Here is a 24,682-nt window from a genome sequence, read left to right on the forward strand (position 1 = left end):
CTCCCAGGTACTAGTCCAAGACTGTCACCACAACACCACAAAGGCTCTCTTGTTTTTTTGCTGGAGGGACACTGAGAATGGAACAGGCGTTGCGGCAGCCCCAAACCCCAAGCTTCCCACTAAGCTCCCTTCTCACTTCTAGGTTTGCAATTTCTGAGAGAGCAGCATCGACAAGAACCGGATGCCCACCCCCTGGCAACTCCAGGGACTTTGAGCTTTCTCTACTCAGCTTGTGGTGTACCCTGGCTGCGGAAGGAGGCGGTAGCATGGCCTGCACCACTTCAGGAAGTGGCGGGGGGGGGCGCCTTACATTGTCGAATATGCTTCTTTAACTCTCGCCCAATTAAACACAACAACAACCGTCAGCAGCAACAACCTTTCCAAGGCACCAGACGCGGGGAACATTCGGACACGATATTCCCCCGGAAAATATATACATATATTGCCTGCAATGGTACGGCCGTTCTCCCGCCTGGTTGCGCTGCCGGCGCAAATCCCGCCTCAGTGCGGGAGCGCAAGGAGGTGGCGCCGGCGCCGCCGCCGCGCAGCTGGGAGCGTGGCAGGCCTTAAAAGAGGCGGGGCGGCGACGGCAGCGGCGAGAGACGGAGCAGCAGCAACGCAGCGAGGACTACAGCAGCCGGCAAACTTGGCCTGCCGGGGCCTGCCTGGCGGAGAGGACCCGCGCAGAGGCGGAGTCTGTCGGCGGCGGCGCGCGCGCCACTGGGGATGAAGCTGCTGCTGCTCCTGGCTTGGCGGCCACAGGCTGAGCGAGCGTAAGAGGCTGGCCAGGCATTGCAGAGGCTGCGGGCGGCTCGGTGCGCAGCTGCTGCGGGCCGGGGGAAGAGAGAAACACCGGGGAAGGCGGCGGCGGCGGCGGCCTCAGCACCACCAGCAGCATGACGCGCCCTCCTCCGCTCCTGCTCCTTTCGCTGCTGCTGCTGCTGCGAATCCCCGGGCCGTGCTCCGGGGAGCGGAGCAGCAGCGCCCTGGAGGAGATCGCCACGGAGAAAGAAGCCGAGGAGAGCCACCGGCAGGACAGCGTGAGCCTCCTGACGTTCATCCTGCTGCTCACGCTCACCATCCTCACCATCTGGCTCTTCAAGCACCGCCGCGTCCGCTTCCTCCACGAGACCGGCCTGGCCATGATCTACGGTGAGGCTGGGGGTGGCGCTCTCTCTCTCTCTCTCTCTCTCTCTCTCTGTGCTTTCTGGTCCTGGAGGAAGGAGGAGAAGGGCAGGCATGGGGAAAGAGATGGGTGTGTGCGCGAGAGAGATAGAGATCGCCTTTGATGCAAGCGCCTGCCGTGAACAAAGGCTTGTTAGCACACTTGCCTCAAATCCTGTAAGCAGAAGAGGGAGTGTGTGCGTTTGTGTGTGTCCTTCCGTTCCTCGCCTTGCTTTTTCTCTCATCCATATAGGGTGACACAAAACTCTTCTGTATGTTGCGCGCGTTTGTGTTTGTCTCCCCCGCCCCTCCATCGAAACCTTATTTATTTGTGGAAGCGCCATGAATGTCAAGGCGATTTGCTAATTCCACCTGCCCTTGGCTGTGGAGGCGAGAGGAAGAGAGTTGCATTAGATTCCAAAGGGGCGGGAACAGCGACTGTGTCTACAGCGAAAGGATGCTCTATGGAGGTTAGGGTGGGTGGTACATGGTGGGGTATTAGATGAGCAAGGAGGCATTTGCTCTGGTTGCTTGGACACTCCCCCCATCGCTTCTTTGCCTGGTGGATGCGACTCCATTCCTCCTCTGTTTTTTTCTTCATTGCCTTCAGATATACATTATGGTAGTTTTGTGGTGTCTTGCTAGTATCGTTTTCTCAAGGCCCAGGGTCTGGATAAATGCAGATGCACATGTGTGAGCCTCTTCTCAAGTCAAACCTGCACCTCCTTGAAGAAGAATGAGCATCCCTCAAAATGTGTGCAAATAGCCAGGCCTCTGCTGTTTCCTAATTCAGCGTTTCCAAGCTAATGGGGGAACAGAAGGTCAAATTGCTTTGGGCATCATCTGTTTTCTCTCTCTCTATACACTCCACCATCACCACCATATATACCACTATTGTAAGAGGCAAATTATGTAATGTGCATTTCAGAGAGGCCTTTTGCATATGCAAAAGCCCTCTCTGAAATGCACATTACATAATTTGCCTCTTACGATGGAGGTTTGCAGGCTTGTTTAGGGTCATAGGGAGTGGGACAGAGGCCAAAAGTCAGTTGCTTTTTACATAATGGAAAAAATAGAGATGTAAACTATGTTTTCGTGTCGCTTTTCTTAATGGAGATACATTATTATGTTATGCTGAAATGTCCCCTGAGGAAACTTTCAGGCCTTATTTGAATGCTGCTCACTAATTGAACTGGTAATGTGCATGGTGGTGCAGAAGTTAAATTACTGTATGGTAAACATTTCAATTGTAGTCTTGACCGCAAGATTCTGTCATGTGCTACTTTTGGATTACCCTTTTGGATTCCCTTATTTTTTTACTGGGAATAAACTGGGCATAATTTTGTTGTTGTTTTTGTTATCTTGGACTCTGTACAGGAAGACTAGACACATCTTTAAACATTCATGCTCTTTAGCTGGAAGCTTGGCAGCCTGCTAGCTTTGTGTTTTTTGTTTTTTTAATCTTTGGCCCTTGATGCTTGCTGGCTCCCTCCTGATTGTGCTGAAACTCTGCACCAGGAAAGGTTACCCAATGCACCTTAAATCCTTGTGTGTGGTCATGTGATTAAATTAAGTAAATACTGGTTTGAAGCTGTTCCATTTGCTGCTTCTTTTATATCAGATTTCTAAAATGGTTCAAAGTCGCAATGTACAGATGCCATGATCCCTGACTTTAGATCTGATTTTTATATCTCTTGCGCTATTATTGTTCCCTGCTGTTGTATTTTCTTGGGTTTCATTCTGCTAGTGTGCTTTAGTCTGTTAGATGTTACGTTTGTGTTTAATTTGGACATTGTTATGATCTTAACTTTTCTGTAAGCTGCACAGAGAACTTGTTCTTTGTTTATTTTGCTAAGTACTGTAATTAAATGAGAAAAGCTTGCCCTTTGAAAGGTTTTGGTGGTGGAAGATCAAAGTAAAAGTACCATACATTTGTTCTTACTATCTGATGTGGCACAGAACTGGGGAATTGTGAACAGCTCAGTAGCCACCAGATTTGATTAATGACTGGTGCAGAGGACTGCATGTGTACCTACACTGACATATATATAACCTTGTGCTATTTTTCTTTTGCATCTTCAATATCATAGCAATTCTTAAGTGTTCACATTTTGATCATAGGCAGAAGTGTGTTGATTCTCAAACTCTGGGTTTGATTACTGTATTTGGTTCTTCTTTGCTGGTAAAAAATGAAATCTAAAAGGGCATAACGTCTGCTCAACATTCCATGGTGCAGATGTTTATTCTGGTAAGGAAGTGCCCATTAATGTTTGCACTGGGCAAAAAGCGACTGTTTCCTCCACAATAACTATTCAACAAATCCTTAAAAGTTAAAACAGCTGAAAAGCAATGAGATTTTCTCTGCTGAGGTTTCTCAACCTCTGACAATCTTCTTAGTCATTTGTTCCCTGCTGCAGTGCTGTGCTGTTGTTGTTGTAAGTCTTTTCTTTTTTTAACACCCCGAACACTTGGCAGTAAAGATATGCAAATGTTTCCTGTGTGCTGCAATCTTGTGCATGTCTACGCAGAAGTAAACCTCAGAGTTTAATAGGAATTGCTCTAAGGAAAGCATGTATAGGATTTCATTCTTAGCGTAACAGCTTGCATTTGCATCATTTTCCAGACCATACAAAATCAGTTTCCATAAGTTATGGGTATACATAAGAAACATCCACATACGTACTTGACCTGGATGTGGATGATATGACTCTCACCATGGGCCATTTGTCTCAATAATAGGTTTTATGTTGATTTTTATATTTATATAGAATGGTTTTTTCCTCAGTTCTTGAAGCTAAATGCATGGAATACAAAAACAGACCATTATAGGAAGTATAACATATGTTGGTAGGTTCTATGTACTTAAAATCTCAAGAATCTTTTTTTGTGTGTGTCAGTCAGTAAATATAACATAGCTTTTCTGCCTGCTAAACTGTATATTTTATTGAGATAAATGGCAGGCTTTTTTTAAAAAAAAGAAAATTTAAAGACGCAAAGCTCTGTTTTGCTTCACGGAGTGCACATAGTACTGTAAAGTTACATAAGCAAACACAGAACCTTTCCTTGAGTTGCTTCCAAACTGAATTGACAGTGAAGAAGACAGCAGAAGGATAGAGGAAAGTGAGCTGGTGGCATTATACACACTTAAGCTCTGTTCAGTTAAAAAATAGGAATTAAGGGATTAATCTAAAGGCTTGCTTAATTTATGAATTCTTTCCTATGAAGCATCTCGGAAGCAACATTGCAGTACATTAAAATCTCATATGAAACCATAGCACACGTAAAATAAAACAAACAAAAAAATGCTATTGCATATAGAAGCAATTTCATGTCCAGTGTAGATACTGACCAAGATAGAAATCTCCACTTAGAAGGTCTCTTGAAAGAGAGATGTCTCCAACAGATGCGAAAAAGACAACAGAGATGCGCCTGTCCGGTATGTAACGCATGTGTAGGTGCCTACACGCTAAAAGCTTGATTTTTGACATCACATGGAATGGACTTCCTGATAAGATGGTATCTGCAAGATGAGACTTATGTGGCAAAGTTGGGCTTTGAGAAAAAACTTTGAGGGGTTTGAAAGAAAAAAGAGCTGGCGCTATCTATAAGTAGGGGACAAAACTGAAGTGTAAGACAGAGAAAAAGCAAGGGAGAATGAATGCTGATGAGGAGGACTTACCAATTTGAGTATTAAAAAACTTGCACATCTAGGCTGAAGTCCTGTATTAGCTTACTTGAGAGTAAGCCCATTGAATTGAGTGGGACTTATTTCTGAGTACACACATATAGGATTTCGTTGTTAACTAGGATTGTATAGTATTTATCCAATCTTTCATATTGCTCCACTCTTGTATAAAACAAGATAGTAAATACTTGACTATTTATTTTTGGTAAAACTTTGGCAGTAATGTTGTTTGTAGCACTTAAGCAATGGCTAAACCATTGTTATGATTTAGACAGGAAAACTTTAGCACTAAGTCAGTCTTCTTTACAGCCATATAACATTTATTGCTGGTGTTTAGTTGTAAGCAGTCTCAGCCGCTCTTTATTTGCATTTCAGGGACTTAACTCTACTTCCAAAAAGCACAGAAAAGCAATACTGAAGACAACCCATTGGCCCTATTATTTCAGCACTGCGCTAGAAAATCTAGCCTTCAGTGTGGAACCTAGAATATGTCAAGCCAGTTTGGGAATATTGTTAGTTCTTTCTGTGTCATGTGTAAATTGCCCAATCTCTGTGTGAGAGGAGAAAGGGGGATTTCCGGACTTACTTGAAAACATTTTTAAAGTAAATTAATTAAACACTCAGGTTTTTTTTTCTATTTCTTTTGGTAATCAAATTTAGTAACTGCTGTTAAAGCTGTTTCATGCTCATTTCCCATTGCAGGTGTAACTTACGCATGAAAGAGTATTCATCACTGTAGGTAAAGGAAACACACGTTTGGGAAGGGGGGTGTTTATGAAATGGGACAAGAGTAACTTGTCTCATGTGGTCATTTTGCTTTTACTTCCATGTGAGTCCAGAGTTTATTATTTAAAACGCAACGAACCTGAATGGTGGGAAAATAAGGATGGATGAAAAGAAGTACTTTTTCACACAGCTGGTAGGTAAACTATGGAATCTGTTAGCTCAAGACACAGTGATGATTACCACCAACCTGGCCAATTTTAAAAGGGGCTTAGACTCAAGGAGGTGAAAGCTATCAATGGCTACCAGTCATGACAGCTGTGTACTACCTCCAGGGTCAGAGGCTGCACCCCTCTGAATATCAGTTATTTTATTTATTATATTTTATGTATTTGTTGTTGTTTTCCACAGAAGTGCTTCAAAGTGGCTTTACAGTATGCTGTAAAAACAACATTAACATAACGCAGGGGTCAGCAGCCTAAGGCCCGTGGGCCACAAGCGGCCCATGGGGTTGTTTAACCGGCCCATGGACCCCCGACACCCGCTCAGTCGGCTCCCGTGCGCCACGCTAAACTGGTGCGGAGCAGAGCGGGGACCGCCTTCCGCGACTCTGTCCAGCTTCCCATTGGCTGCAGGAAGCTCCTGCAGCCAATGGGAAGCTGCACAAGCCTCCTCCATGCCAAAAATAGTGTTTGCACATGTGTGCGCACACACTTTGGCCCACTGCGCCGTCTGCGGGACCATGAACCAGCCCAAGTGACAAAAACCTTGCCGACCCCTGACATAAAGTGTAATAACAAATAAAAATAAACACAGTAAGGCTTCCGTCTCTAACCTGACTTACCTGGGAGGAAGCCTTAAGCACTGCTCACATGCTTGAATTTCAAGCCTATCTATACAGCTTATAAAAGCTAGAATTCAATTTACATTTCTTCATTCTTTTTTAAAATGAACCCTGAGATTCTTGAGATGCTGGAATGCACACGGAGCTGGCCTATAAGACATCTTGTTTCTATTCTTTTTTAAAATATGTATTCTGAGTTGATCATGGTGCTGAATTCTGTGCCCCATGCAAAATGACCAGTGTAACCCTGCCAGCCCCCTTGCTTGGGTTCCTTTGAGCCTTTTTATGATGCAGCATCAATAAAACCCCACCCTTGGTTCCTGAGGATCAGTAGTGGAAGGGAACTGTTGCAGTTGAGGTCCCCGCTTGTCGACTTCCCGTAGGCCTCTGGTTGGTCACTGTGGTAAACAGATTGCACATTGGGGCAAAAAAAAATCTTACATATTTCACATATACACTCATGAGGGTCTGAACTGTTGGAGCACAACCTTGGGGTTGTAGTGGACAGCTTGAGGAAGATGTTGGTCCAGTGGGCCCCGTTGAACACAGTATGCCTTTTTTTTTTAGTAAATCTGTTTTGCAGTGCAATCCTACAAAATAATTCGAAGTTTTCATCTTCAACAGCATTGCCATGTCAACCTTAAATAGTCCTCAGTTCTTAAACTATTTTGCTTGGCAGTTTGATTTTTGTTAACACAGTTGCAGTGTTAAAATCCTTTCCTGCGCTTTTGTAATTGAGATAACTACAAAATTAGCATTGCCTAGAACGAGGAACTAAAGTTCTGTGCCAGTTCTGAGAACTCTATTAGATATGTGGCACCAGTTTCCAAGAGCTTTAGTTCCTCATGAGGAAATGATCGCAATGAAAAAGCAGTTTTGGTTTCTTGTGAGGGCATGCCTTAATGTTGCACTCCTTTACCCTCTATCAGAAGCTGCATTTATTATTATTTTAATGTTACCTGTATGAATTAGGGTGGCTTAAGGCAAAAATGATCTGTTGGGGGTAAGTCTGGTCCCCAGCATCACCACAAAATTTTGTCAAGGTGTGGCAGAAATTCCTTATAGTGTTGCTCTTAAGGAAGACAGGATAAATATTACAAGTTTGAAAAAAATAAATATAGTTAGATAAATATCATTTATTTATTTATTTTTTAAAAAGGCATTTTGTTCTAGAACACATTTCTCCTTGAATTCTCTACTGTGGTTCCAACTCTATTATGAAGTCAAACCGCTTTTAAGCTGATCAGTTGACGTGACAAAATATGGTTCCTGAATGATTGTCAGGAGGGTAGAATGGATATTAGAAGTTGGCTTCTTGTGGTTTAAAATAAATGGAAGACAAAAACGATTGGTCTGAATATCTTCCCGTTCTTGTTTGTCTCTTGTCACTAGATATTTGATGCTGGTGCATGGGCATTTAAAACTTTTATGGGTAACTGGATCCTGAGAAGCTGATGAAATGCCTACGTTTGAGGGACAAGGGAAGACTATTCCAATAGCTGGGTCAGTTTTGTCCAAACCTTTTTGCCTAGGAAACTTCCTAGCTTATTTATTTGGGATTTCATAAAATTTATACAACGCTTGATTGTAAAAGCGAAACGGAACACCCCTCTCAAAGCAGTGTAAAAACCTCACAGTGTTTTTAGCTGACTCCTGACAGCAAAAACTGTCTTGATTCCTTACGCTGCATTTTGATCCCCAATATCGCTAACATCCACTAGTCATCCTGACTGTAAAGTTTAAAAAGCAGAAGCATGAAGAAACCAGATAACTAAGTGAGACTGCTGTAGTGTGTATCTGTGGGGAAGCTACTGATTGTGGTTTGTTGGTGTCGTTGTCGGCTGGAGGAAACATTGAGTGATGTTCTGTACTTTTCGCTTTGGTGGTTGCATGAATCTCTGCTTGGATAATTATTTGCTCCTTTTTCATAAAAAAAAGCTATTTACAGCCTCTCAGTAAGCAACAACTTGTGTTATTTTGGTCAGATAGAAAATCAACCATCGGGTTCTCTTGAGCCACTGAGCAAACACCAGTCAGACACCAAATGATCGGCACTGGTTTCAACACTTGAAGTTACTTGTAGTAGAAGTCTTAAAGTTCATATATATATGGCACACGTTTGCAGAAACATTGACGCACCCTTTCTGTGGCCATGCCCCTCGAGGAAGTGGGGAATATGTGTACAATATGATCACAAAACAGTACCAAACAAAGGTTATAGGCTGTTGCTTGTAGGGCCTGTGTTATTGTCAGGGACTGGACTGAGGAGGAATGGTGGGAACCGCGTGCCCCCCCTTTATCTGAACTTTCACAAGGGCAGGAGGACAGTATTGAATTAGAACAGTGGTTTGCAGAGGGACGTAGTCCAGAGGGGGAAAGCTGGGAGATACTGGGTGAGGAGCAGCTAGAAGAAGAAACACCAGGAGAGAGACAGCTGGCAGATTCACTGTCCTTGGAAAGCATTCCTGGCCCCCCCCCAACCATTGCCTAAGACTAGAAGGGCTCTGAGAGTGATAGAACAGAAGGCGCAGCGGCGACAAGCTCAGATTACCTGACATAGGAGTGGCATAGATCAGGGGTCAGCAAACTTTTTCAGCAGGGGGCTGGTCCACTGTCCCTCAGACCTTGTGGAGGGCCGGACTATATTTTGAAAAAATAATAATGAACAAATTCCTATGCCCCACAAATAACCCAGAGATGCATTTTAAATAAAAGAACACATTCTACTCATGTAAAAACACGCTGATTCCTGGATTGTCCGCGGGCCGGATTTAGAAGGCAATTGGGCCTGATCCAGCCCCCGGGCCTTAGTTTGCCTACCTATGACGTAGATTAATGAGGGCAGAGGGGGATGGACCTTTACTGGGAGCAACGCCATTTCTAGAGAGATAGGCATTCCTTTGTCTCTTGCTGTGATTATTAAAGAAATTATCTGGTAAGAACGCTCCTTTCGTTTGATCTGCTTATTTACTGCCACTGCAGGAGGGATCCAGTTCCCCGAAGCCTGACAGTTATTCTGTTTTTTGAGCCCCTTTCAAGTGGGTTGTCTGTCACAGCATGTAAAGCTATACCTGTGTATGAATGGAGTGCGCCTGGTGTGTGTGTGGGAGCTTTAGATTATTCCCTTTTTCTGCAGATTTTGTTTAGCATGTGGACCCTGAACAATGCTATACAGCATGCGGGATTGGCCTTGGAAGATCCTGCTTATGAGTCTGGCATTGGTAGAGAATAAGCCTTTTCCATAGTGGTTTCATACTTGTGGAATTCTCTCCTAGTGAGGAGGACATGATGATGATATTTACATGCCACCCTGGGCGGCTCTCAACAAAGTATTAAAAGCGCAGTAAAACACCAACCTTTAAAAATTTCAGGGCTGCCAATAATAATAATAATAATAATAATTTTGTGTAGCCCCTACTTGAACATATTCTGTAAGCTTCTGGGGGGGAAATTCAAACTGCCTTTGGCTGATTAATATTCCACAGCCTTTTAAATGTGTTTGTGGGAGGGGGTTTATTGTTTTGTTGATTTTCTTCCCCTATTTATTTGTGCTTTTACCTTGTACTTTTCCCCTGTGAACCCCCCTAAGATCTTGTGATGAACGGTGGTATATAAACTACAGAACACCACATCATTATTACGGTATTTATTAGGTTTAACTACTGCTATTTTTAATGTTGTGCAGTTTTAGGTTTATATATCTTGCCGGTATTGCTCCACTGAATTGTGTCTTGAATTTTGTCTTGAAAGGTAGCATATAGGTTTTCTAAAAACAGTGGTTCCCTGCAAAGCTGTGCTGCTTGGCATGATTTCCAAGGATGATTTAGCACATGTGTATGCCTGTTGAGTCAATATAGCTGCCTGCCTGCCAGCTTCCCATGGTTTGTTCTGACAGGCCTATCGGCACAACACTTACTTGAACTGATTTGCTTCCATTTCTCTTTTCACTGCAGGTCCTCAGTATGCACTTTGCTGGCGATATCACACCCACAATAGACCAATGCACAGAAGCTTGCACGCTTCATATAAGGGTTAGGTAAGTGTGAATCTTTTCGCCAATATTGTATTTTTTTCGCCTGCCTCAATATTCTTATTTTATACTTGGGTCTTATAAAATAAGAATATTTTAAAGGAAAACATGCCATATTGAACAGCAACAAAGACGTCGTCTTGTGTCCGTGAACAGGCTTTTCTGTCAATTATCCGGAGGGATATGATGTCGCCAGCAGAGTGCATCTGGGCTTGGACTGGCCAATCACTTGACAGCTGAAGGTTAGGCCGGGCTGTCACTTTTCCTGGATCTTTTTTGGGGGAAAGAATTTTTTTGGGGGTTGGGAAAGGTAAGTAGCTATTCTGAAATGTTGCTGGAACATCAAGCTGCTAGCAGTATATGTCTCTGCTGGCAATGACTTTGCTTTGCATATGTTTGTAATGTGTATATAGTCTGAATGTAATACAGTATCCTGATCTAAGGACATGGAATAGAATTAGACACTCAGTGCAAAAGGCAGGATTCCCAGTCTTCTAACTTGCATAATAGGGACAGGTAGGCACCTGTGTGTGAGAGAGAGAGACACAGAGAGAGGAAAGGTGGAAGAAAGAGTGGTTAACCATTCTTCTACCACCTGGCTTTCCTCTGCAACATTACCTTTCTTTCCAGGATATGTTTCCTTATTTGTCTAGAAAATCCAGTCCTGCAATCAGATTTGGGGGGAAGTGGTTCGATGGGAGGAGTCGGCAAGGGAAAATAGGTGGATGGCAGGAAGCTTAAGAGCTCTCTGCCTCTACAATGCTGCAGATTCTCCCACCCACACCCTGCTACTGCTGCTTTGCATGTTTGAGGCAGGTGCACGATGGGGAATTCTTCACCGGTTGCCAAATCATCTAGCCCATGTCTCCATTTAGCTGGAGTATGGACTTGTGCAACTTCTTTTTCTTGAGAAATGTGTCATCAGCATTCAAGCCCTGGGGGAGTTTCAGCAGCAGCTTGGACATGGAGTATGGTGTTGGCATACGCAAAGTCAGAGATCCGACCTAGAGACTGGCATAACTGGAAATCGACAAGAGGACATTTAAGCTTGGCCCAGGATGGGAAGTTTGTGGCTTTTCTAGACGTTGCTAGACTCCCAGAGTACTGAAATATACTCCGTAGCCAGTGTTCGAATTTCGCCAGGCGTATTTTGCACCTGGCTGTCAGCCACTTGCGACCAAGTGAAGATGGCCAGGTGCCAGGATGACACGTAACGTCTCCACCGTCTGGAGGTGCATGCCTGGAGATCCTTGGATCCTGACTGTTTTCACACACTAGCAACACATCCTGTAGAATTCTATCTGTTGTGTTTATCTGCACAATCAGAATGAATTTCAGGAACCAAAAAGACAAATTGAAAAATACGAGTTTCGAGCCGTCTGCCCACAAATGGCAACTAGGCATAGGCATTCCATTTTGGCGACTGTAACTCGCCATTTGATGCCTAGCTTAAATATCTCAGTTTCTAACACTGACTGCAGCATGTCACCAAGCAGCCCTGTCCTTCTTTTGGAATTGGTTTGTGACAGATTGACCAAAACTTTGGCAGCTATTGGATTCCAACAATCATCTGCCAGAAACCTTTGACGAATGGTTGGGGGGGGGTAAAGGCAGGAAGAAGAGACCACTTAAATGCAGAAGTAACTGGCGTCTTACTACCAGTGAAATTATGGCGTTTACATTCCCACCCCAGCCTAGCCTGGCTATTTTAAGAGTGCTAGTACAGGAAACATCTCTAGAGTGCTGCTCTGAATGGCTGCTTTTCATTGGTTCCATTTGGCCATCTAGGGAAAGAAAGCTTCCATTGATGTGAAGAGCATCTGTGAAGGATGAAGTGCAAGTAGGAATGATGGACTCTGCCGCTAATGAAAGGACAAATTGTCTTGTTGGGCATTTTCATTGGCAATATCTTGGAGTGTGCGTACAGGCATAAAGTGTTGATGATGATCTTGGAATCCATTTGATACAATAAGGAATAATTTTGGTGCATTTTGGAGTTGTTGTTTTTTTAATTTGCAAGGAGGGGAAAGCCAATTCAGTGTTAGGGTGTGCATGGTATTATATCTCCACCCCCACCCCCATTTCCACTGATTTTTGCCATTTAGATGACACATGTAAAGCTACAAATAGATTTTGGCTGGTTTCCTAGGAACTGTGTGAAATGCAACATAAGTAAGGTCTGCACAAAGCAGAATATGTTATGAAACAGTTATGAATCCTAATATGTGGTACAGATTGAAGCTACGATGTGTATTGGAGAAAACAAACTTTTTTATTTGTTTCTATTTTCATAAGCAGTTAAGAAAGAAATACTAGTTATTATTCCTCCTTTTTCAGTCTGTGTTAGCCAGATGGAAGCATATAGTAACAGTTGTGTGTACAGAGTTGCTATTTCTGTCTCTTAGCGTTACTAGAACAACAGCATTTCCCCCATTTTGGAGACTGGCACAGGAAAAGGCTTGAAAATACTGAAAACATCTCCGTGTACAGTGACAGTAAGATGGTAACCGGCCTTTATGAAGCTATCTATTTTTTAAATACAGTGGTACCTCTGGTTATGAACTTAATTCGTTCTGGAGGTCCGTTCTTAACCTGAAACCGTTCTTAACCTGAGGTACCACTTCAGCTAATGGGGCCTCCCGCTGCCGCCGTGCCACCGGCGTGCAATTTCTGTTACCATTCTGAGGTAAAGTTTTTAAGCTGAGGTTCTACTTCCGGGTTAGCAGAGTCTGTAACCCGAAGTGTTTGTAACCCGAGGTAGCACTGTACTGTGTATGGATGTCATCTCTCAAAAAAAGCATCAAGAGGTTCGGGTATCTTGGGTACATCTGAAGACTTCTTTGTTTTTGTCAGCCTGGTGACTAACAGTTTGCAAGCAATGTGCAAAAGAGTGGCTAGAGCGACTTCCCTTTGTCTTTCCTCTCTGCCAAGATCAGAATCTTAAGCCATTGTATGGCCTTAACCGGCAAGGGCAAAAGTGCTCTTTCATTCAGTGAGAACTTGCAGAATTCACTGCCACCAGTTACGGTGGGGTGACCACCATACTTAAATGGCCTTAAAGGGGAATTAGATTCTGGTCCTGGGTGGGGTTGTACTAAGCATGCCGTTTTGAGGGAGTGCTCCTGAACTTGGTGCCATCTGTGGAGCTGCAGATAATGTCAGTGGCCAAAAGTGCAACTGTGGTGTTATCTTGCTTCAGTGGTGCATGCTTTGGTAACATCCTGACTAGATTACTGAAGTGCACCCTGTACAGGCCTGCCCTTGAAGACTATTTGGACACTTTAATTGGAACACAATGTGGCAGCTAGAACATTTGTTAGGAGCTAGGCATTACAACAATATTATAGCTATTCTACATCAGTTATATGGGTCCTGGACCATTTTAAGGAGCTGTTAGTCTGAAGCACTGCCTCAGCTGTAACATTGGCATCTCAGGCCCTGTTCTCAGTTCCACCGATGAGTTCTGTCAGATTGGCAGCTACAAGGGACAGAGCTGTCTCTGTGATGGCCTGTCACTCATGCAACACGCTCCCCGGGGATCTATGTATGGCTACCTCCTTGGTATTGTGCTTTCATTATTATTTCAGCCTGTATAGGGATAATTTTTTGGAGCAGAGTCTTAACAAACGTGCATCTGTTGCTATTTGTTTTATTTATTTGAAGCTTGTCTGAGCCGCTTAATATTTTAAAATCTCTATGCAGTATTCAATCATACAACAGAAAAACAATGAAGCAGCACCATAAAAAACAGATGCCACATTAGAAACCAGTAAAGCAAATTGCTATTATAATAGGACCCTGGCCCAGTCCAGTAATGTAACTAGACTAATTTCATATAACAGGTTTTGGTTTGAGTTAAGATTGCTTACTATTTTCAGCTACATCCACAGAGCACCTACTGTTAAAATAGCATTATTTTAACTATGATTATAACGATGGAAGTGCCTTGTAAGTGACTGACACACTCTCTTGGGGGAGAGAACAAGCTTCATTTATGCAATGGTGGTGACAGATTTAGGTTATGTTATGTCTGCATACATATAGATGCAATTTGGTAGAGCCTATTAAATACAGGTCAATGATCCCTTGCATATTTCCTATTGGGTAAGCTAGTTTAGGACATCTGGACAAAAGTTTCCATACTGTTATATCTTTTGTGTGATTGAGAGATATACTGGCAGGCAGAAATCAAGGAAAATATAAATTCTGTTCTGCTCAGCAATGATGCCTGATGCTCTTTTAGATATTTTGTCAAGGGAACGGAAATGAGCTTCTTCTGCTGTAGCAGACCAAATCTGACATGAATTCATACCTCATGTTGACATATTATGATCCGTTGGCTTCCAGACTCAAAATGTGGCACTGGTACTGGTGGTATTATAGTAAACAATGTCTTACTTCATAAAATATGAATCAGAGAGACATCTAGGAAGATGGAGTTTTTTGTTTTAATTTTGTGCAGCGTCCCCCACACATGCCATCTCAATTATCCAAATTCTAGAAACAATTTTCTGAGGCACTATGGGAAAGCTGGTTCTTTTTTTAAAGGATCCCTCCCCCTCATTGCTTGTACACATGAGGAAAGGGACTTTCCGAAGTGGAACTGCTAATATTAGACTACTTAAGCAAGTTCTCCTATTTTAAAAGCTCCTGTTTCAAGAGGCGGTTATTTGAAATAAATGAAGTTTAAGTTAGAAGTTTTTAATTGGTTGGATGAGGACCAGAGGAAGCCCTACACAATCATGAAGCTTAAAGTACATTTTTAGCTGGGTAGCATGTGGTTTTATGGTGGATTATTATTATTAGTTGGAAAATCTGAATTAAATGGCTGGGGATTGTGGGGGGGGGGGCAGGCTGCCACTTGGATGAGGACAACGTCTTGTGGACCACATGAGATGCACTGAATCCACTTTAAGCTGCTGCATGTACGCAGCTTGAAGTAGTTGGCAGCACTTCAGGGGATTGTGGTGCTGATCTGTTTGTGCCATAGCAATGGCATGATTGCCTGAGTCATACACCAAAATAGACCCTGGATTCACACATCAGTATAGCCTTGTTGGCATTGAATGTTGAACATGTGATGGAGAGAGCAGGGTCCTTCCTTCTTGCTGTCCTCATCCATTCTGTTCCAATTACTCACTCTTTGCTCACTTTACTTAGGAGGGTGGCGGTCTGTGGGGGAGCCTGCTGTTTCAGTCAAAAGGATCTAGAGCCTTTTCATGTGCCAAAGTTTAAAGCTTGGAGATAAAGCAGAATCCTTATCTCTAGCAAACAGCTTTCCTTGAGTCACTGCAACTCTGCAAAATCTGAAGGCCAGGAAAGTGGAATGTCTTCTTTTCTCCCACCATTGCCGCCACTAAGTCTTGTGATGTTCCAATTGTGTTTTAACTCCCTATTAAAAGACATTGCTTCTATTTCCTCAAGCTTTTTTTCCTTGCTTCACATTCATCTTTTTCTCTCTTTTTTCTACAATGATAGGTTGAAAAATGACTACATGTTGCAAAGGAGAAATGGCACAAGGCTATTGTAGTGGATGGCTTGGACCAGGGAGACATGGGTTCAAATCTCTGCTCAGCTTTGAAACTTTCTGGTTGAGCTTTGGTCAGTCACCACCTCACGTACATAACAAGGGACTTGTAATTAGATATGTGGACAGGGAGCTATGTAAATTTCCCCGAGCTCCATGGAAGACCTCTGATCAATTCAAAGATTTGTGGACTGGCACAGGCACCAACACCAGTAAACATACCCATTCGTGTGTCATGTGAATTGAGCTTCTGCCCACTCACAGGCATGTGAATACTGCCAATGGTGTAGTACTAATGATTCCGTGCTTCAGTGGTAGCCAAATGTGTTGCCCTTTGGATGTTGTTGAACTCTCAGTACCCTAGTCATCATAGCCAATGGTCAGAGATGATGGAAGTTGTAGTCTACTGTCATCAGGAGAGAACCGAAGTCCTATCTAAGTATTTTATTGAAGTTGAGAAATAGGTAACAGCTTTGCGGATGCTTACCAGTGAACATCAGCTTACTGTGCTGAACACCTCAAGAAGACGTTGAGATAGTCATTGGGAATCTACAGGTGGTTATGGGGAACCTGCTGTTTTTATATAATAACAGGACTTTTGCCTATTGCTAAAGTCCTTTTCTCTTCCATACTAGTGGAAGAGAAGTGTGATACCACAAGACACTGTTTGCCCCACAAACCTACACTGATGATTACAACAGCTTCTTTTACCCAAGGAATTTTTAGTCCTGTGTGATGGCTTGAGAGCTTGACAGTTCTTGGTAATGCATGCATTTCACATAGACCAGTGGTGTAGCATCTGCTCAACCCAGGTTGGTTCAAGGTAGGAGTGGGAGAGACCCTTATCCAAAACCCTGCTGAGCCATAGCTGGTCAATAGAGACAATACTGAACTGAATGGTCCAGTAGGGCTGACACAGTATAAGGCAGCTTCTTAGGTAGGTAACTTTGGAGAAAGCCATGATTTGTTGTGTAGATGCTCTGTCAGTCACAATCCTTTGCTTCTTTTTGAATGGAACAAGAGTCCTTTGTTCATTCTCACCCGTGTACTTAAAAGATTTTGCAAACAGGGGATATAAGACAGTTTGATTAATCACTTGCATGTTTCACTATCCAGTTGTCCTTGTCTCTCCTTTCTTCTCCTCTCCCCATTTGAAAATGTGTGTGGGTACAGCGAAGGCCTGCTAAACAGGTGAGTCATGAACTTGAACAAACCGGCTGTGTTGTATAAAGGAGGAAGAAACAAAATTTCCTCTCACTGAATTATCTTTGCAGCTGGCTGACATGGCCAAGGATTCTGGCACGGCCAACCACAAATATTTTTAAAATAGGCACCAGCCCCTGCATTGTGGGATGGGTTTAGAAGCAAAACACATTGTTGCATTTCCATGTGACATCTGTTTTTTGTCTCAACACCTGTGCTTCAAGCATAATTAATCTTGGTCATAGTAAGGACTAGAACAGCATTTCTCACACTGCTGAGATGCTTGATTTCAACATACTAGCGATGTTTCTGGAGCCACAAGCCATCCCCAAACTTGAAATCGTGCATCTGTGGCTCAGTCTCCCCTTTGAAAGTATAACTTGTGTTCCAGCTTAGTGTCTGTATAAGCTATTACCTAATTATTAGGCTGTGTGCTTGATTATTTTTAGAGGCAGAGCTTTCCTGGATTTATGCTTGCTGTTAATTTGTGTTAGCAGTTTAGCTAGAAAGTGGAGCAAGATTGCACAACACTTGCCTTCAGCAATCCTTAATTTAGCCGCAATGTGCATTGGATCTTATTTTATTTTTGCGTGTGGCATTTTGGTTTTTGCTATGTATTCAGAATTAATATTTAAGTTGCAGGGAAGATGCATGCCCTTTGCAGCAAGCCTTTGAATCGTATGTGTGTGTGTGTGTATCTTGTTAGGCGTCTTCTTGTTGTTTAGTCATGTCCGACTCTTCGTGACCCCATGGATCAGAGCACTCCAGGCATTCCTGTCTTCCACTGCCTCCCGCAGTTTGGTCAAACTCATGTTGGTAGCTTTTTCACTTGGTTATTTGTAATGTGTCATGTAACACGTTCTAGATGCTAAATTTTCTGAGGCGAGAAGGACTCACCATCTCAAGACTCAACATGAGCATGCAAATACAGTGAAGTTGTTTACTGTCTGATCAGAGCAGGTATGTCATGCTCAGAATAACAAAATTCATTGTAGGCATTTTGAAAATAGTCAAAGTTTAAGAAATGGGCAAGGATGTACCGTACTTGTGACGTTTCTATTTGTGTGTAACTGTATTGTGTAGCAAGTACAAACACACCAGACTACGCATTCATTTGTATTTTAGTTTCCTCTACCCCGAGTTGGCAAGACTTGTCTGACAGCAGCAAAAAACCCGAGCTTTTGGTGTCTTCAGCCCAGTCCTGAGGAATATTCTGCCAGTAGAAGTTCAGTAGGCGCCTTCTGCTTTAACCTTGAAACATTCACTGAAAACTTTTCCTTTGTTGTTGGAGATACCTTATCAAAGGACAAATCCATTAGCCCAAGTAGGCAGAACACACCCAACTCTTGGTTAGCACTGAATTCTGCTCTGTTTGCAGTAGTTCTTTACAACTGAACTGAAGTAAGATTGAGGCTGGACTGGTGGCATGCTGGGTCAATGGCTATTGGAGTAGGTGGAAGAGTAAGAGAAGCTTAGGAAAATCAAACAACCCTACTTCTCAAAATGTGTTTTTAATAGCTTGTGGTGGTGTATAGACTGTGGCCAGTGAGTCACACTTCCATAAGTCAGATTATTCTATGTTTTTGGGTGTTTATTCAGTAACACACAATAAGAGAGCTGGTGATCATGTTTCAGAGTTGCTGTGACTTATTACTTCTTCTTGATGATCTGATTTTTTTTAATGTGCTATGTTCCTCCTTTGCTATTTCTATCTTCCTATCTTCCTCTCTTTGCACCTGTGATACCTTCAGCAGATGGCTCGTTTTTCTTAAGGTATCTTTTAGTGAAATAAATAAGAGGCCCATACTTATATTCAGACTTGTTTTTGTTGCATTGTGTACCCTTTTTTGTGGGGTGGACAATCTTACTTGATGACTAGCTTCATTTTATTATATTTCATTGTTTTGATGCCATAAATAATCTGGGAGCATCCAAGCATGCAGCACACAGTATCTGAAATTAAGCAGGTATGGTCCTGGTGTGACCCTGGATGAGAGACCTCACCTCAGGAGACAATTGTGTGTGTGTGTGAGAGAGAGGGAGGGAGAGAGAGAGAGAGAGAGAGAGAGAGAGAGAGACAGACAGACAGCTAGCTAGCTTTGTGAATGTGTGTCAGTGTACCTTTCCAAACAGCTATTTAAATCAGTCAGTAGAGGATGAGACTCTTAATCTCGAGAGTTGTGAGTTCGAGTTCCATGTTGGGCAAGAGATTCCTGCATTGCAGGGGGTTGGACTAGACTGCCCTCATGGTCCCTTCCAACTCTACAATTCTTCTAAATGTTAGGTGGGCAGAGGTGGGTTTGGGCTATACTGATAGATTGCTAGCTGACTTGCTGTGGTTTGACAGGAGTTTCTTCTCACTCCTGTTTGTTCGACAACAAGAAGGTTCTGCTCTCACTCCCTGCTAGATGAAAGCATTATAATCTCTGATCTGTAATAAATTTGTACTTCTAGAATCAGGTCATGCTGGTTCTGACTTCTAAGCTGCCACTTTGCATCCAACTCCCATTTGATGGATTTCAGTGGTTCTAGTAAAAACCAAAGAAGGTCCTATAAGCCTGAGGTGTTCTCAGTGCTTTTGTTGTCATAGTACTCACCACCCGCAGCAGATATGAGTTATCGCACCTCATTTTTTAACACCCCCCCCCAAAGCATTGGTACAGAGAATACTTTGCTAGTTGGGCCACAGGTCTGATGCAATATAAAAATCCCTTTAGAAGAACAATGTACTCATACTCAATTGCCTGCTTCTTTTTCTTTGCGCATGTTTAATATTAAAGCTAAGTGTTCTTACAGTGTGCCAAGCACACATTGTACCTTTGCATTAGCTACATAATCAGTCATGTGTCCATCTTTAAAAAACATAGTCAGTTCTAAAATCAACAACAACCTGTTGACATCTGTATATGCCTGATAGGATATAAAACTCAAGACGTAACATCTTCTCTTTCAGGGCTCATTGTTGGAGTGATCTTGAGATATGGCATACCTCCCACCAGTGGTCGAGATAAACCGTTAAGCTGTTCCCAGGAGGACCGGGCTTACACAACTTTGTTGGTCAATATCAGCGGGAAATTCTTTGAATACACCTTAAAAGGAGAAATAAGTCCTGGAAAAATACACAATGTGGAACAGAATGACATGTTGCGAAAAGTGAGAGCTACCTTTTTGTTAACTCTGGCTGTTTATGAATGCATTTATTTTTGTGCTGGCCTGTTTTCGCAAGTCTCTTTCAGATCTCAGTACGTGTGATAATATGTGATGCTTTCATTGTAAGGTTCTGTACTTTGCAATGTTGTTCAGATGTGGTAAGGAGATCCATTCATCTGGATTCCCTTACTCTTAGCATTTAAGAACTTATGCTTACTGGTTCCTCCAAGATAGTTTGGTAGTTCTGAAAAACATCAAACCATTGACACTGGACTATCCAGAATAATCATTCCCCATTCTTCCTCACCCTGGTCCTGTAAAGTAGGTTGCTGGTCTCAGTGCAATGTGGAGCAAAATATCTTGTTGCCCAAGGTTACTTACTCAGTTCAATTCCTTAGAACCTAGATTTTCTTTTTTTGTTCAGCCTGCTGATTTTAAAGCAGCCCTTCACATCCTTAGGTCCCTCAAAACTTGCCACACCCCCAACTAGCATGTCTTATTATGACCAGGGATGGTTGGAGTTGTAGTCTGACAACATCTGAGGACCTAAGGTTGGGAAAGACTGCTTTGAAGGTCTGTGAAGGGCAACCAAGCTAGTATCTTTGCCTCTTCTGGAACACCTATATGACCACTTTATTATGTGCTAAATATAATCCTGGTTAGAAAACAAACAAACAAATAAATGTCACGAGAGTGATGGTTGTCTGAATGAACCCTAGACCGTGGAACACTTAAAAAGAAAAAGAAAACCTCTCTGCAGGAAACTGAGCATGTTTATAGCTTATTGGAATGAACCTGTGTTCCCTGATATCTAGGAAATGATTGGTTTAATATAATGGCGAGAGATCGGCATAGGAAATCTGTAGGCAAACTGCAGATGTTTTGAGGATAGCCACCTGGAAACATTGTCTTACAGCTGTTTCTTCTGTGTTTTCTTTAAAGGTAACATTTGATCCAGAAGTGTTTTTCAACATCCTCCTGCCTCCCATTATTTTCCATGCTGGCTATAGTTTGAAAAAGGTAAGCCTGAAACATTTTCTGAACAACGTTGCTCTGCCGGTGTGGACTTTGGTCCCGAGAGTAGAATACTCAGCTGTTAAAGTCAGCCGTATTTTGAGGCAAAGTTAACTAACTCCTACTGGCTTGAATCCAGTGGACCATTCAAGCAAGACCATTCCTGCAGCTGCAGGCCATCTATTCTTCTTCCACAAATGCTGAACTATAGATTTTTATTCTGTGCTGTAGGTTGTTCCTATAGGTCCCCCCAAGAGATTTGTGAAGTTTGTTGGGTTGCATGGAGGAAGGCTGCCTGCAGGGAGCCTTTGTTCTATGCCAGGGGTGTCCAAGAGGTAGATCATGATATACTGGTAGATCGCAGTGTGTCCATGGTAGATCTTGCCACCCCCAAAAGCTCAAGAACTTTGGCTCCCTAAAAAAAAGCTCAACTTTGGCAGATCACCACCAGTTTTTTTATAGTGGGAGTAAATCTCAGTCTCTTGAAAGTTGGACATGCCTGTTCTGTGTCACGTAGTTTGCATAATACTCCCTGTTCAGCCTTTGGCATAAAGGCCTGTCTCTAATTGATAGGCCTATAGGGTTGTACACCAAAAAAATGCAGCAGACAGACCTATCTGAGGATGATATTCCATAGATGAGGGGCCACTATTAACGACACTTTCCCTTGCTGCCACACACCATAGCTTTGCTAGTACGGGCACTAGGAGAAGGGCCCCTGTTAATGACATCAAGGCATGGGTTGGTCAGTAAATTATACACACAACCCAGATGGATACAACCTGATCTTCTAACAATCCACATACTCCTATGATCTTTGTTTTCCCCTTAAGAAATAACATGAGCAGATGGGACTCATTAACCTGGGAAGGTAGCCCATCCAAGAGAAGGAAAACTCTGGTCCTAAACCTCAGCTGCCTTGTGGGATACCTTTGGGAGAACAAGATGCTAAGGAGTAAACCCTACACAAATCCAGAGTGGAGTTCCTAAGATGGATGGATGGCGCCTTGTACGCCTCCTCCCAGCAACTCCCGCGGCTAAGCTGGTGCCAGATGTATCACTCTGATTTCCTTTGGACCACATCAGAGAAGCCAAGAGGGGGCTCTTGTTGTCTGGGCAGCCCAGGACCTCCATACACACTTCTCAGGCTTGCTCCCCAGGGAGGTCACTTCTGTGCTGCTAATGCAGTGGTTTGATTTCACCCGCAGAGGCACACTCCATTGTCTCTTTGTGCCAACAATCTGTGTTCAGGTAAGCAAGCTTCTCAAGCATTTACGGTACTGTACGACTAAACAACAACAACAACAACAACAACAGATGCACTAAATTGCTGATTGTTTTGAGAGCTCACTATAGTTAATGGTTGCTGAAGCCTTAATGGCTGCATTTAGTTCATGTTGTAAATTGGCTGTGGGCGACACATTACAAGCCAAGCAGGGTATGAGAGGAGTTGAAGGAATAGGGTTCTTGTTCTGTTGCACCAAGGCATTCTTATGGATTTGCTCTGGTGAATTTGAGCCAGGTAGACCTTCATTCAAATCCCCTTTCACTCAGTTGAGTAGTTTCACGGAGAATTAGGAATGTAGCTCCCTGAATTATAGCAATTGTATCTTATGCTGAATGGGGCTAACTGCCTCCCATGTCCAAGGTATATGTCTATGTTGCTTTCTGCTTCACCGAAGCCCAGCATTGAGTCTCCTTAACGTCCTTTCTGATGGAACCATTTCTAAACAAAGTTATTTCCTCTAGTCAGTTTCATAGCATGGATCTCACTTTCACACACTTGCTCTCAACCAAATCTTTTTTTTTAGGAATTCTCAGTCTGTAGTTAGCAGAAACTATACTCCCTGGAGTACATGCTACATCATCTTCTGCTCAGAAGGCTTAGGCAGCGGTTCTCAACCTGTGGGTCCCCAGATGTTGTTGGACTACAACTCCCATCATCCCTGAGCTCTGGCCTTGCTAGCTAGGGGTGATGGGAGTTGTAGTTCAACAACATGTGAGGACCCACAGGTTGAGAAAGGCTGGCTTAGAGGGACTTAGATGATGTCCTCAAAAACTGCTGCCTTTTGTTATGGATTGTTTATTATCCACTGAAACACGCACATGAAAAAGCAACCTTTTTGCTCCTTTTATTTATTTGATTGTGATTCTTTGCATTGCTTACGCTTAATGACTTCTTGGTTAAATAAACCTGTGAGCTGGAGGGAGCCGTGATTAATATTGCTCTTATTAACCTCTGCCCTCTTAGCCAAGACCCTGAGAGGTAATATGCTAGCCCTCCAGGCTCATTGGGTGGTTAGAGATGGGAGTCTGGCAGAGTTTCACTGGGTACCCCAATTAAATCTCTTTCCCATGCGCCCACATAACTTGAAAACCAAACGTGCTGTTTAGCCTAGGGGATGGTGACAGCTACTCTATTGTGTTTGTCCAACTTGGTGAAGTGGTAGGCCTGATCTGCAGTAGATGGCTCCATGTGGGCTTTAACCATCAACCCACTGGGTGTTGCTTAGGTTATTAGCTGAGGGAGTGTTGCAGCAACCTCTAATCACATAGGGGCTGCCCTTTCCAAGTTGAGCTGCGGGTGCCCCTCTTTCCCTGCAAGAGCAGAAGAACCTGTAAAGTGTTTCTTGGAACGCTAGGGGAGAAGAATTAAGCTTCCTCTAAGAGTGGTCTCTTGGTTAGGAAGCTTTTCAAAGCACTGCTTGGACTAGATGGATCCTGTCTGGAGAGTTGTCTGATGGAGCAACGAAGAAGTTCTCCACCAAACTTCTTCCTGCTCTTGCTCAAGCCCAAGGCATTTAACCAACGCCTTTGTAAATCCACACTGTTCAGAATGGCACAGCTTCACTACTTGCTTGTCTCTTCCACACCTCTGTCTGGGGTTCTGTGCATGATTCCCTAAGGCACTGGGGTTTTGAGCCTTGATTTGATGGCCAGCCTGAGCCATTTATACCAGGCAGTCCCAAAGTACGTGGAATCAAAATATGACTCAGACAAGACTAATAACAATCTCCCCGATATTTATTTATTACAAAATTATGCCACTTGTTATAACAAAACTCTCTAAGCTGCTCACAATAAAAACACAACATTCAGTGAATTTTCCTAAAAATGAGATAAAAACAAAATGCAGCTATATCTCATAAATAAAATTTAACAGTACAGGAAAGAAAATTGTTAAGAGGCGTTTAAGGATCGTTACTGACTTTGCCTCGTGAATTGCTCAAAGGAGAGCGTTCCATAGAGTGGGTGCTATTATCAAGAAAGCCCAATTATTCATTGTCACCAAGTAACAAACTGCTTGTTGTGGAACAATGAGCAGGGTCTCCTCAGAAGATC

The 24,682-nt window shown here is 43.0% G+C and overlaps 1 protein-coding gene across 2 annotated transcripts in view; it reads left to right on the top strand.

The window, feature by feature from the left end:
• Window positions 1–506: 506 nt before the first annotated feature.
• SLC9A7 (solute carrier family 9 member A7) overlaps window positions 507–24,682 on the top strand; it is a 49,878-nt gene continuing 25,702 nt past the window's right edge. For both annotated transcript variants that reach the window (XM_081859020.1, XM_081859021.1), the window contains exons 1-3: window positions 507–1,152; window positions 20,130–20,329; window positions 21,269–21,346. In XM_081859020.1, the coding sequence (XP_081715146.1) occupies window positions 897–1,152; window positions 20,130–20,329; window positions 21,269–21,346 (534 nt within the window). In that variant the 5' untranslated portion in view covers window positions 507–896. The remainder of the gene's footprint in view (window positions 1,153–20,129; window positions 20,330–21,268; window positions 21,347–24,682) is intronic.

Source organism: Podarcis erhardii (genome assembly GCF_964252035.2).
Source record: "Podarcis erhardii genome assembly, chromosome: 4".
NCBI classification, from domain to species: domain Eukaryota; kingdom Metazoa; phylum Chordata; class Lepidosauria; order Squamata; family Lacertidae; genus Podarcis; species Podarcis erhardii.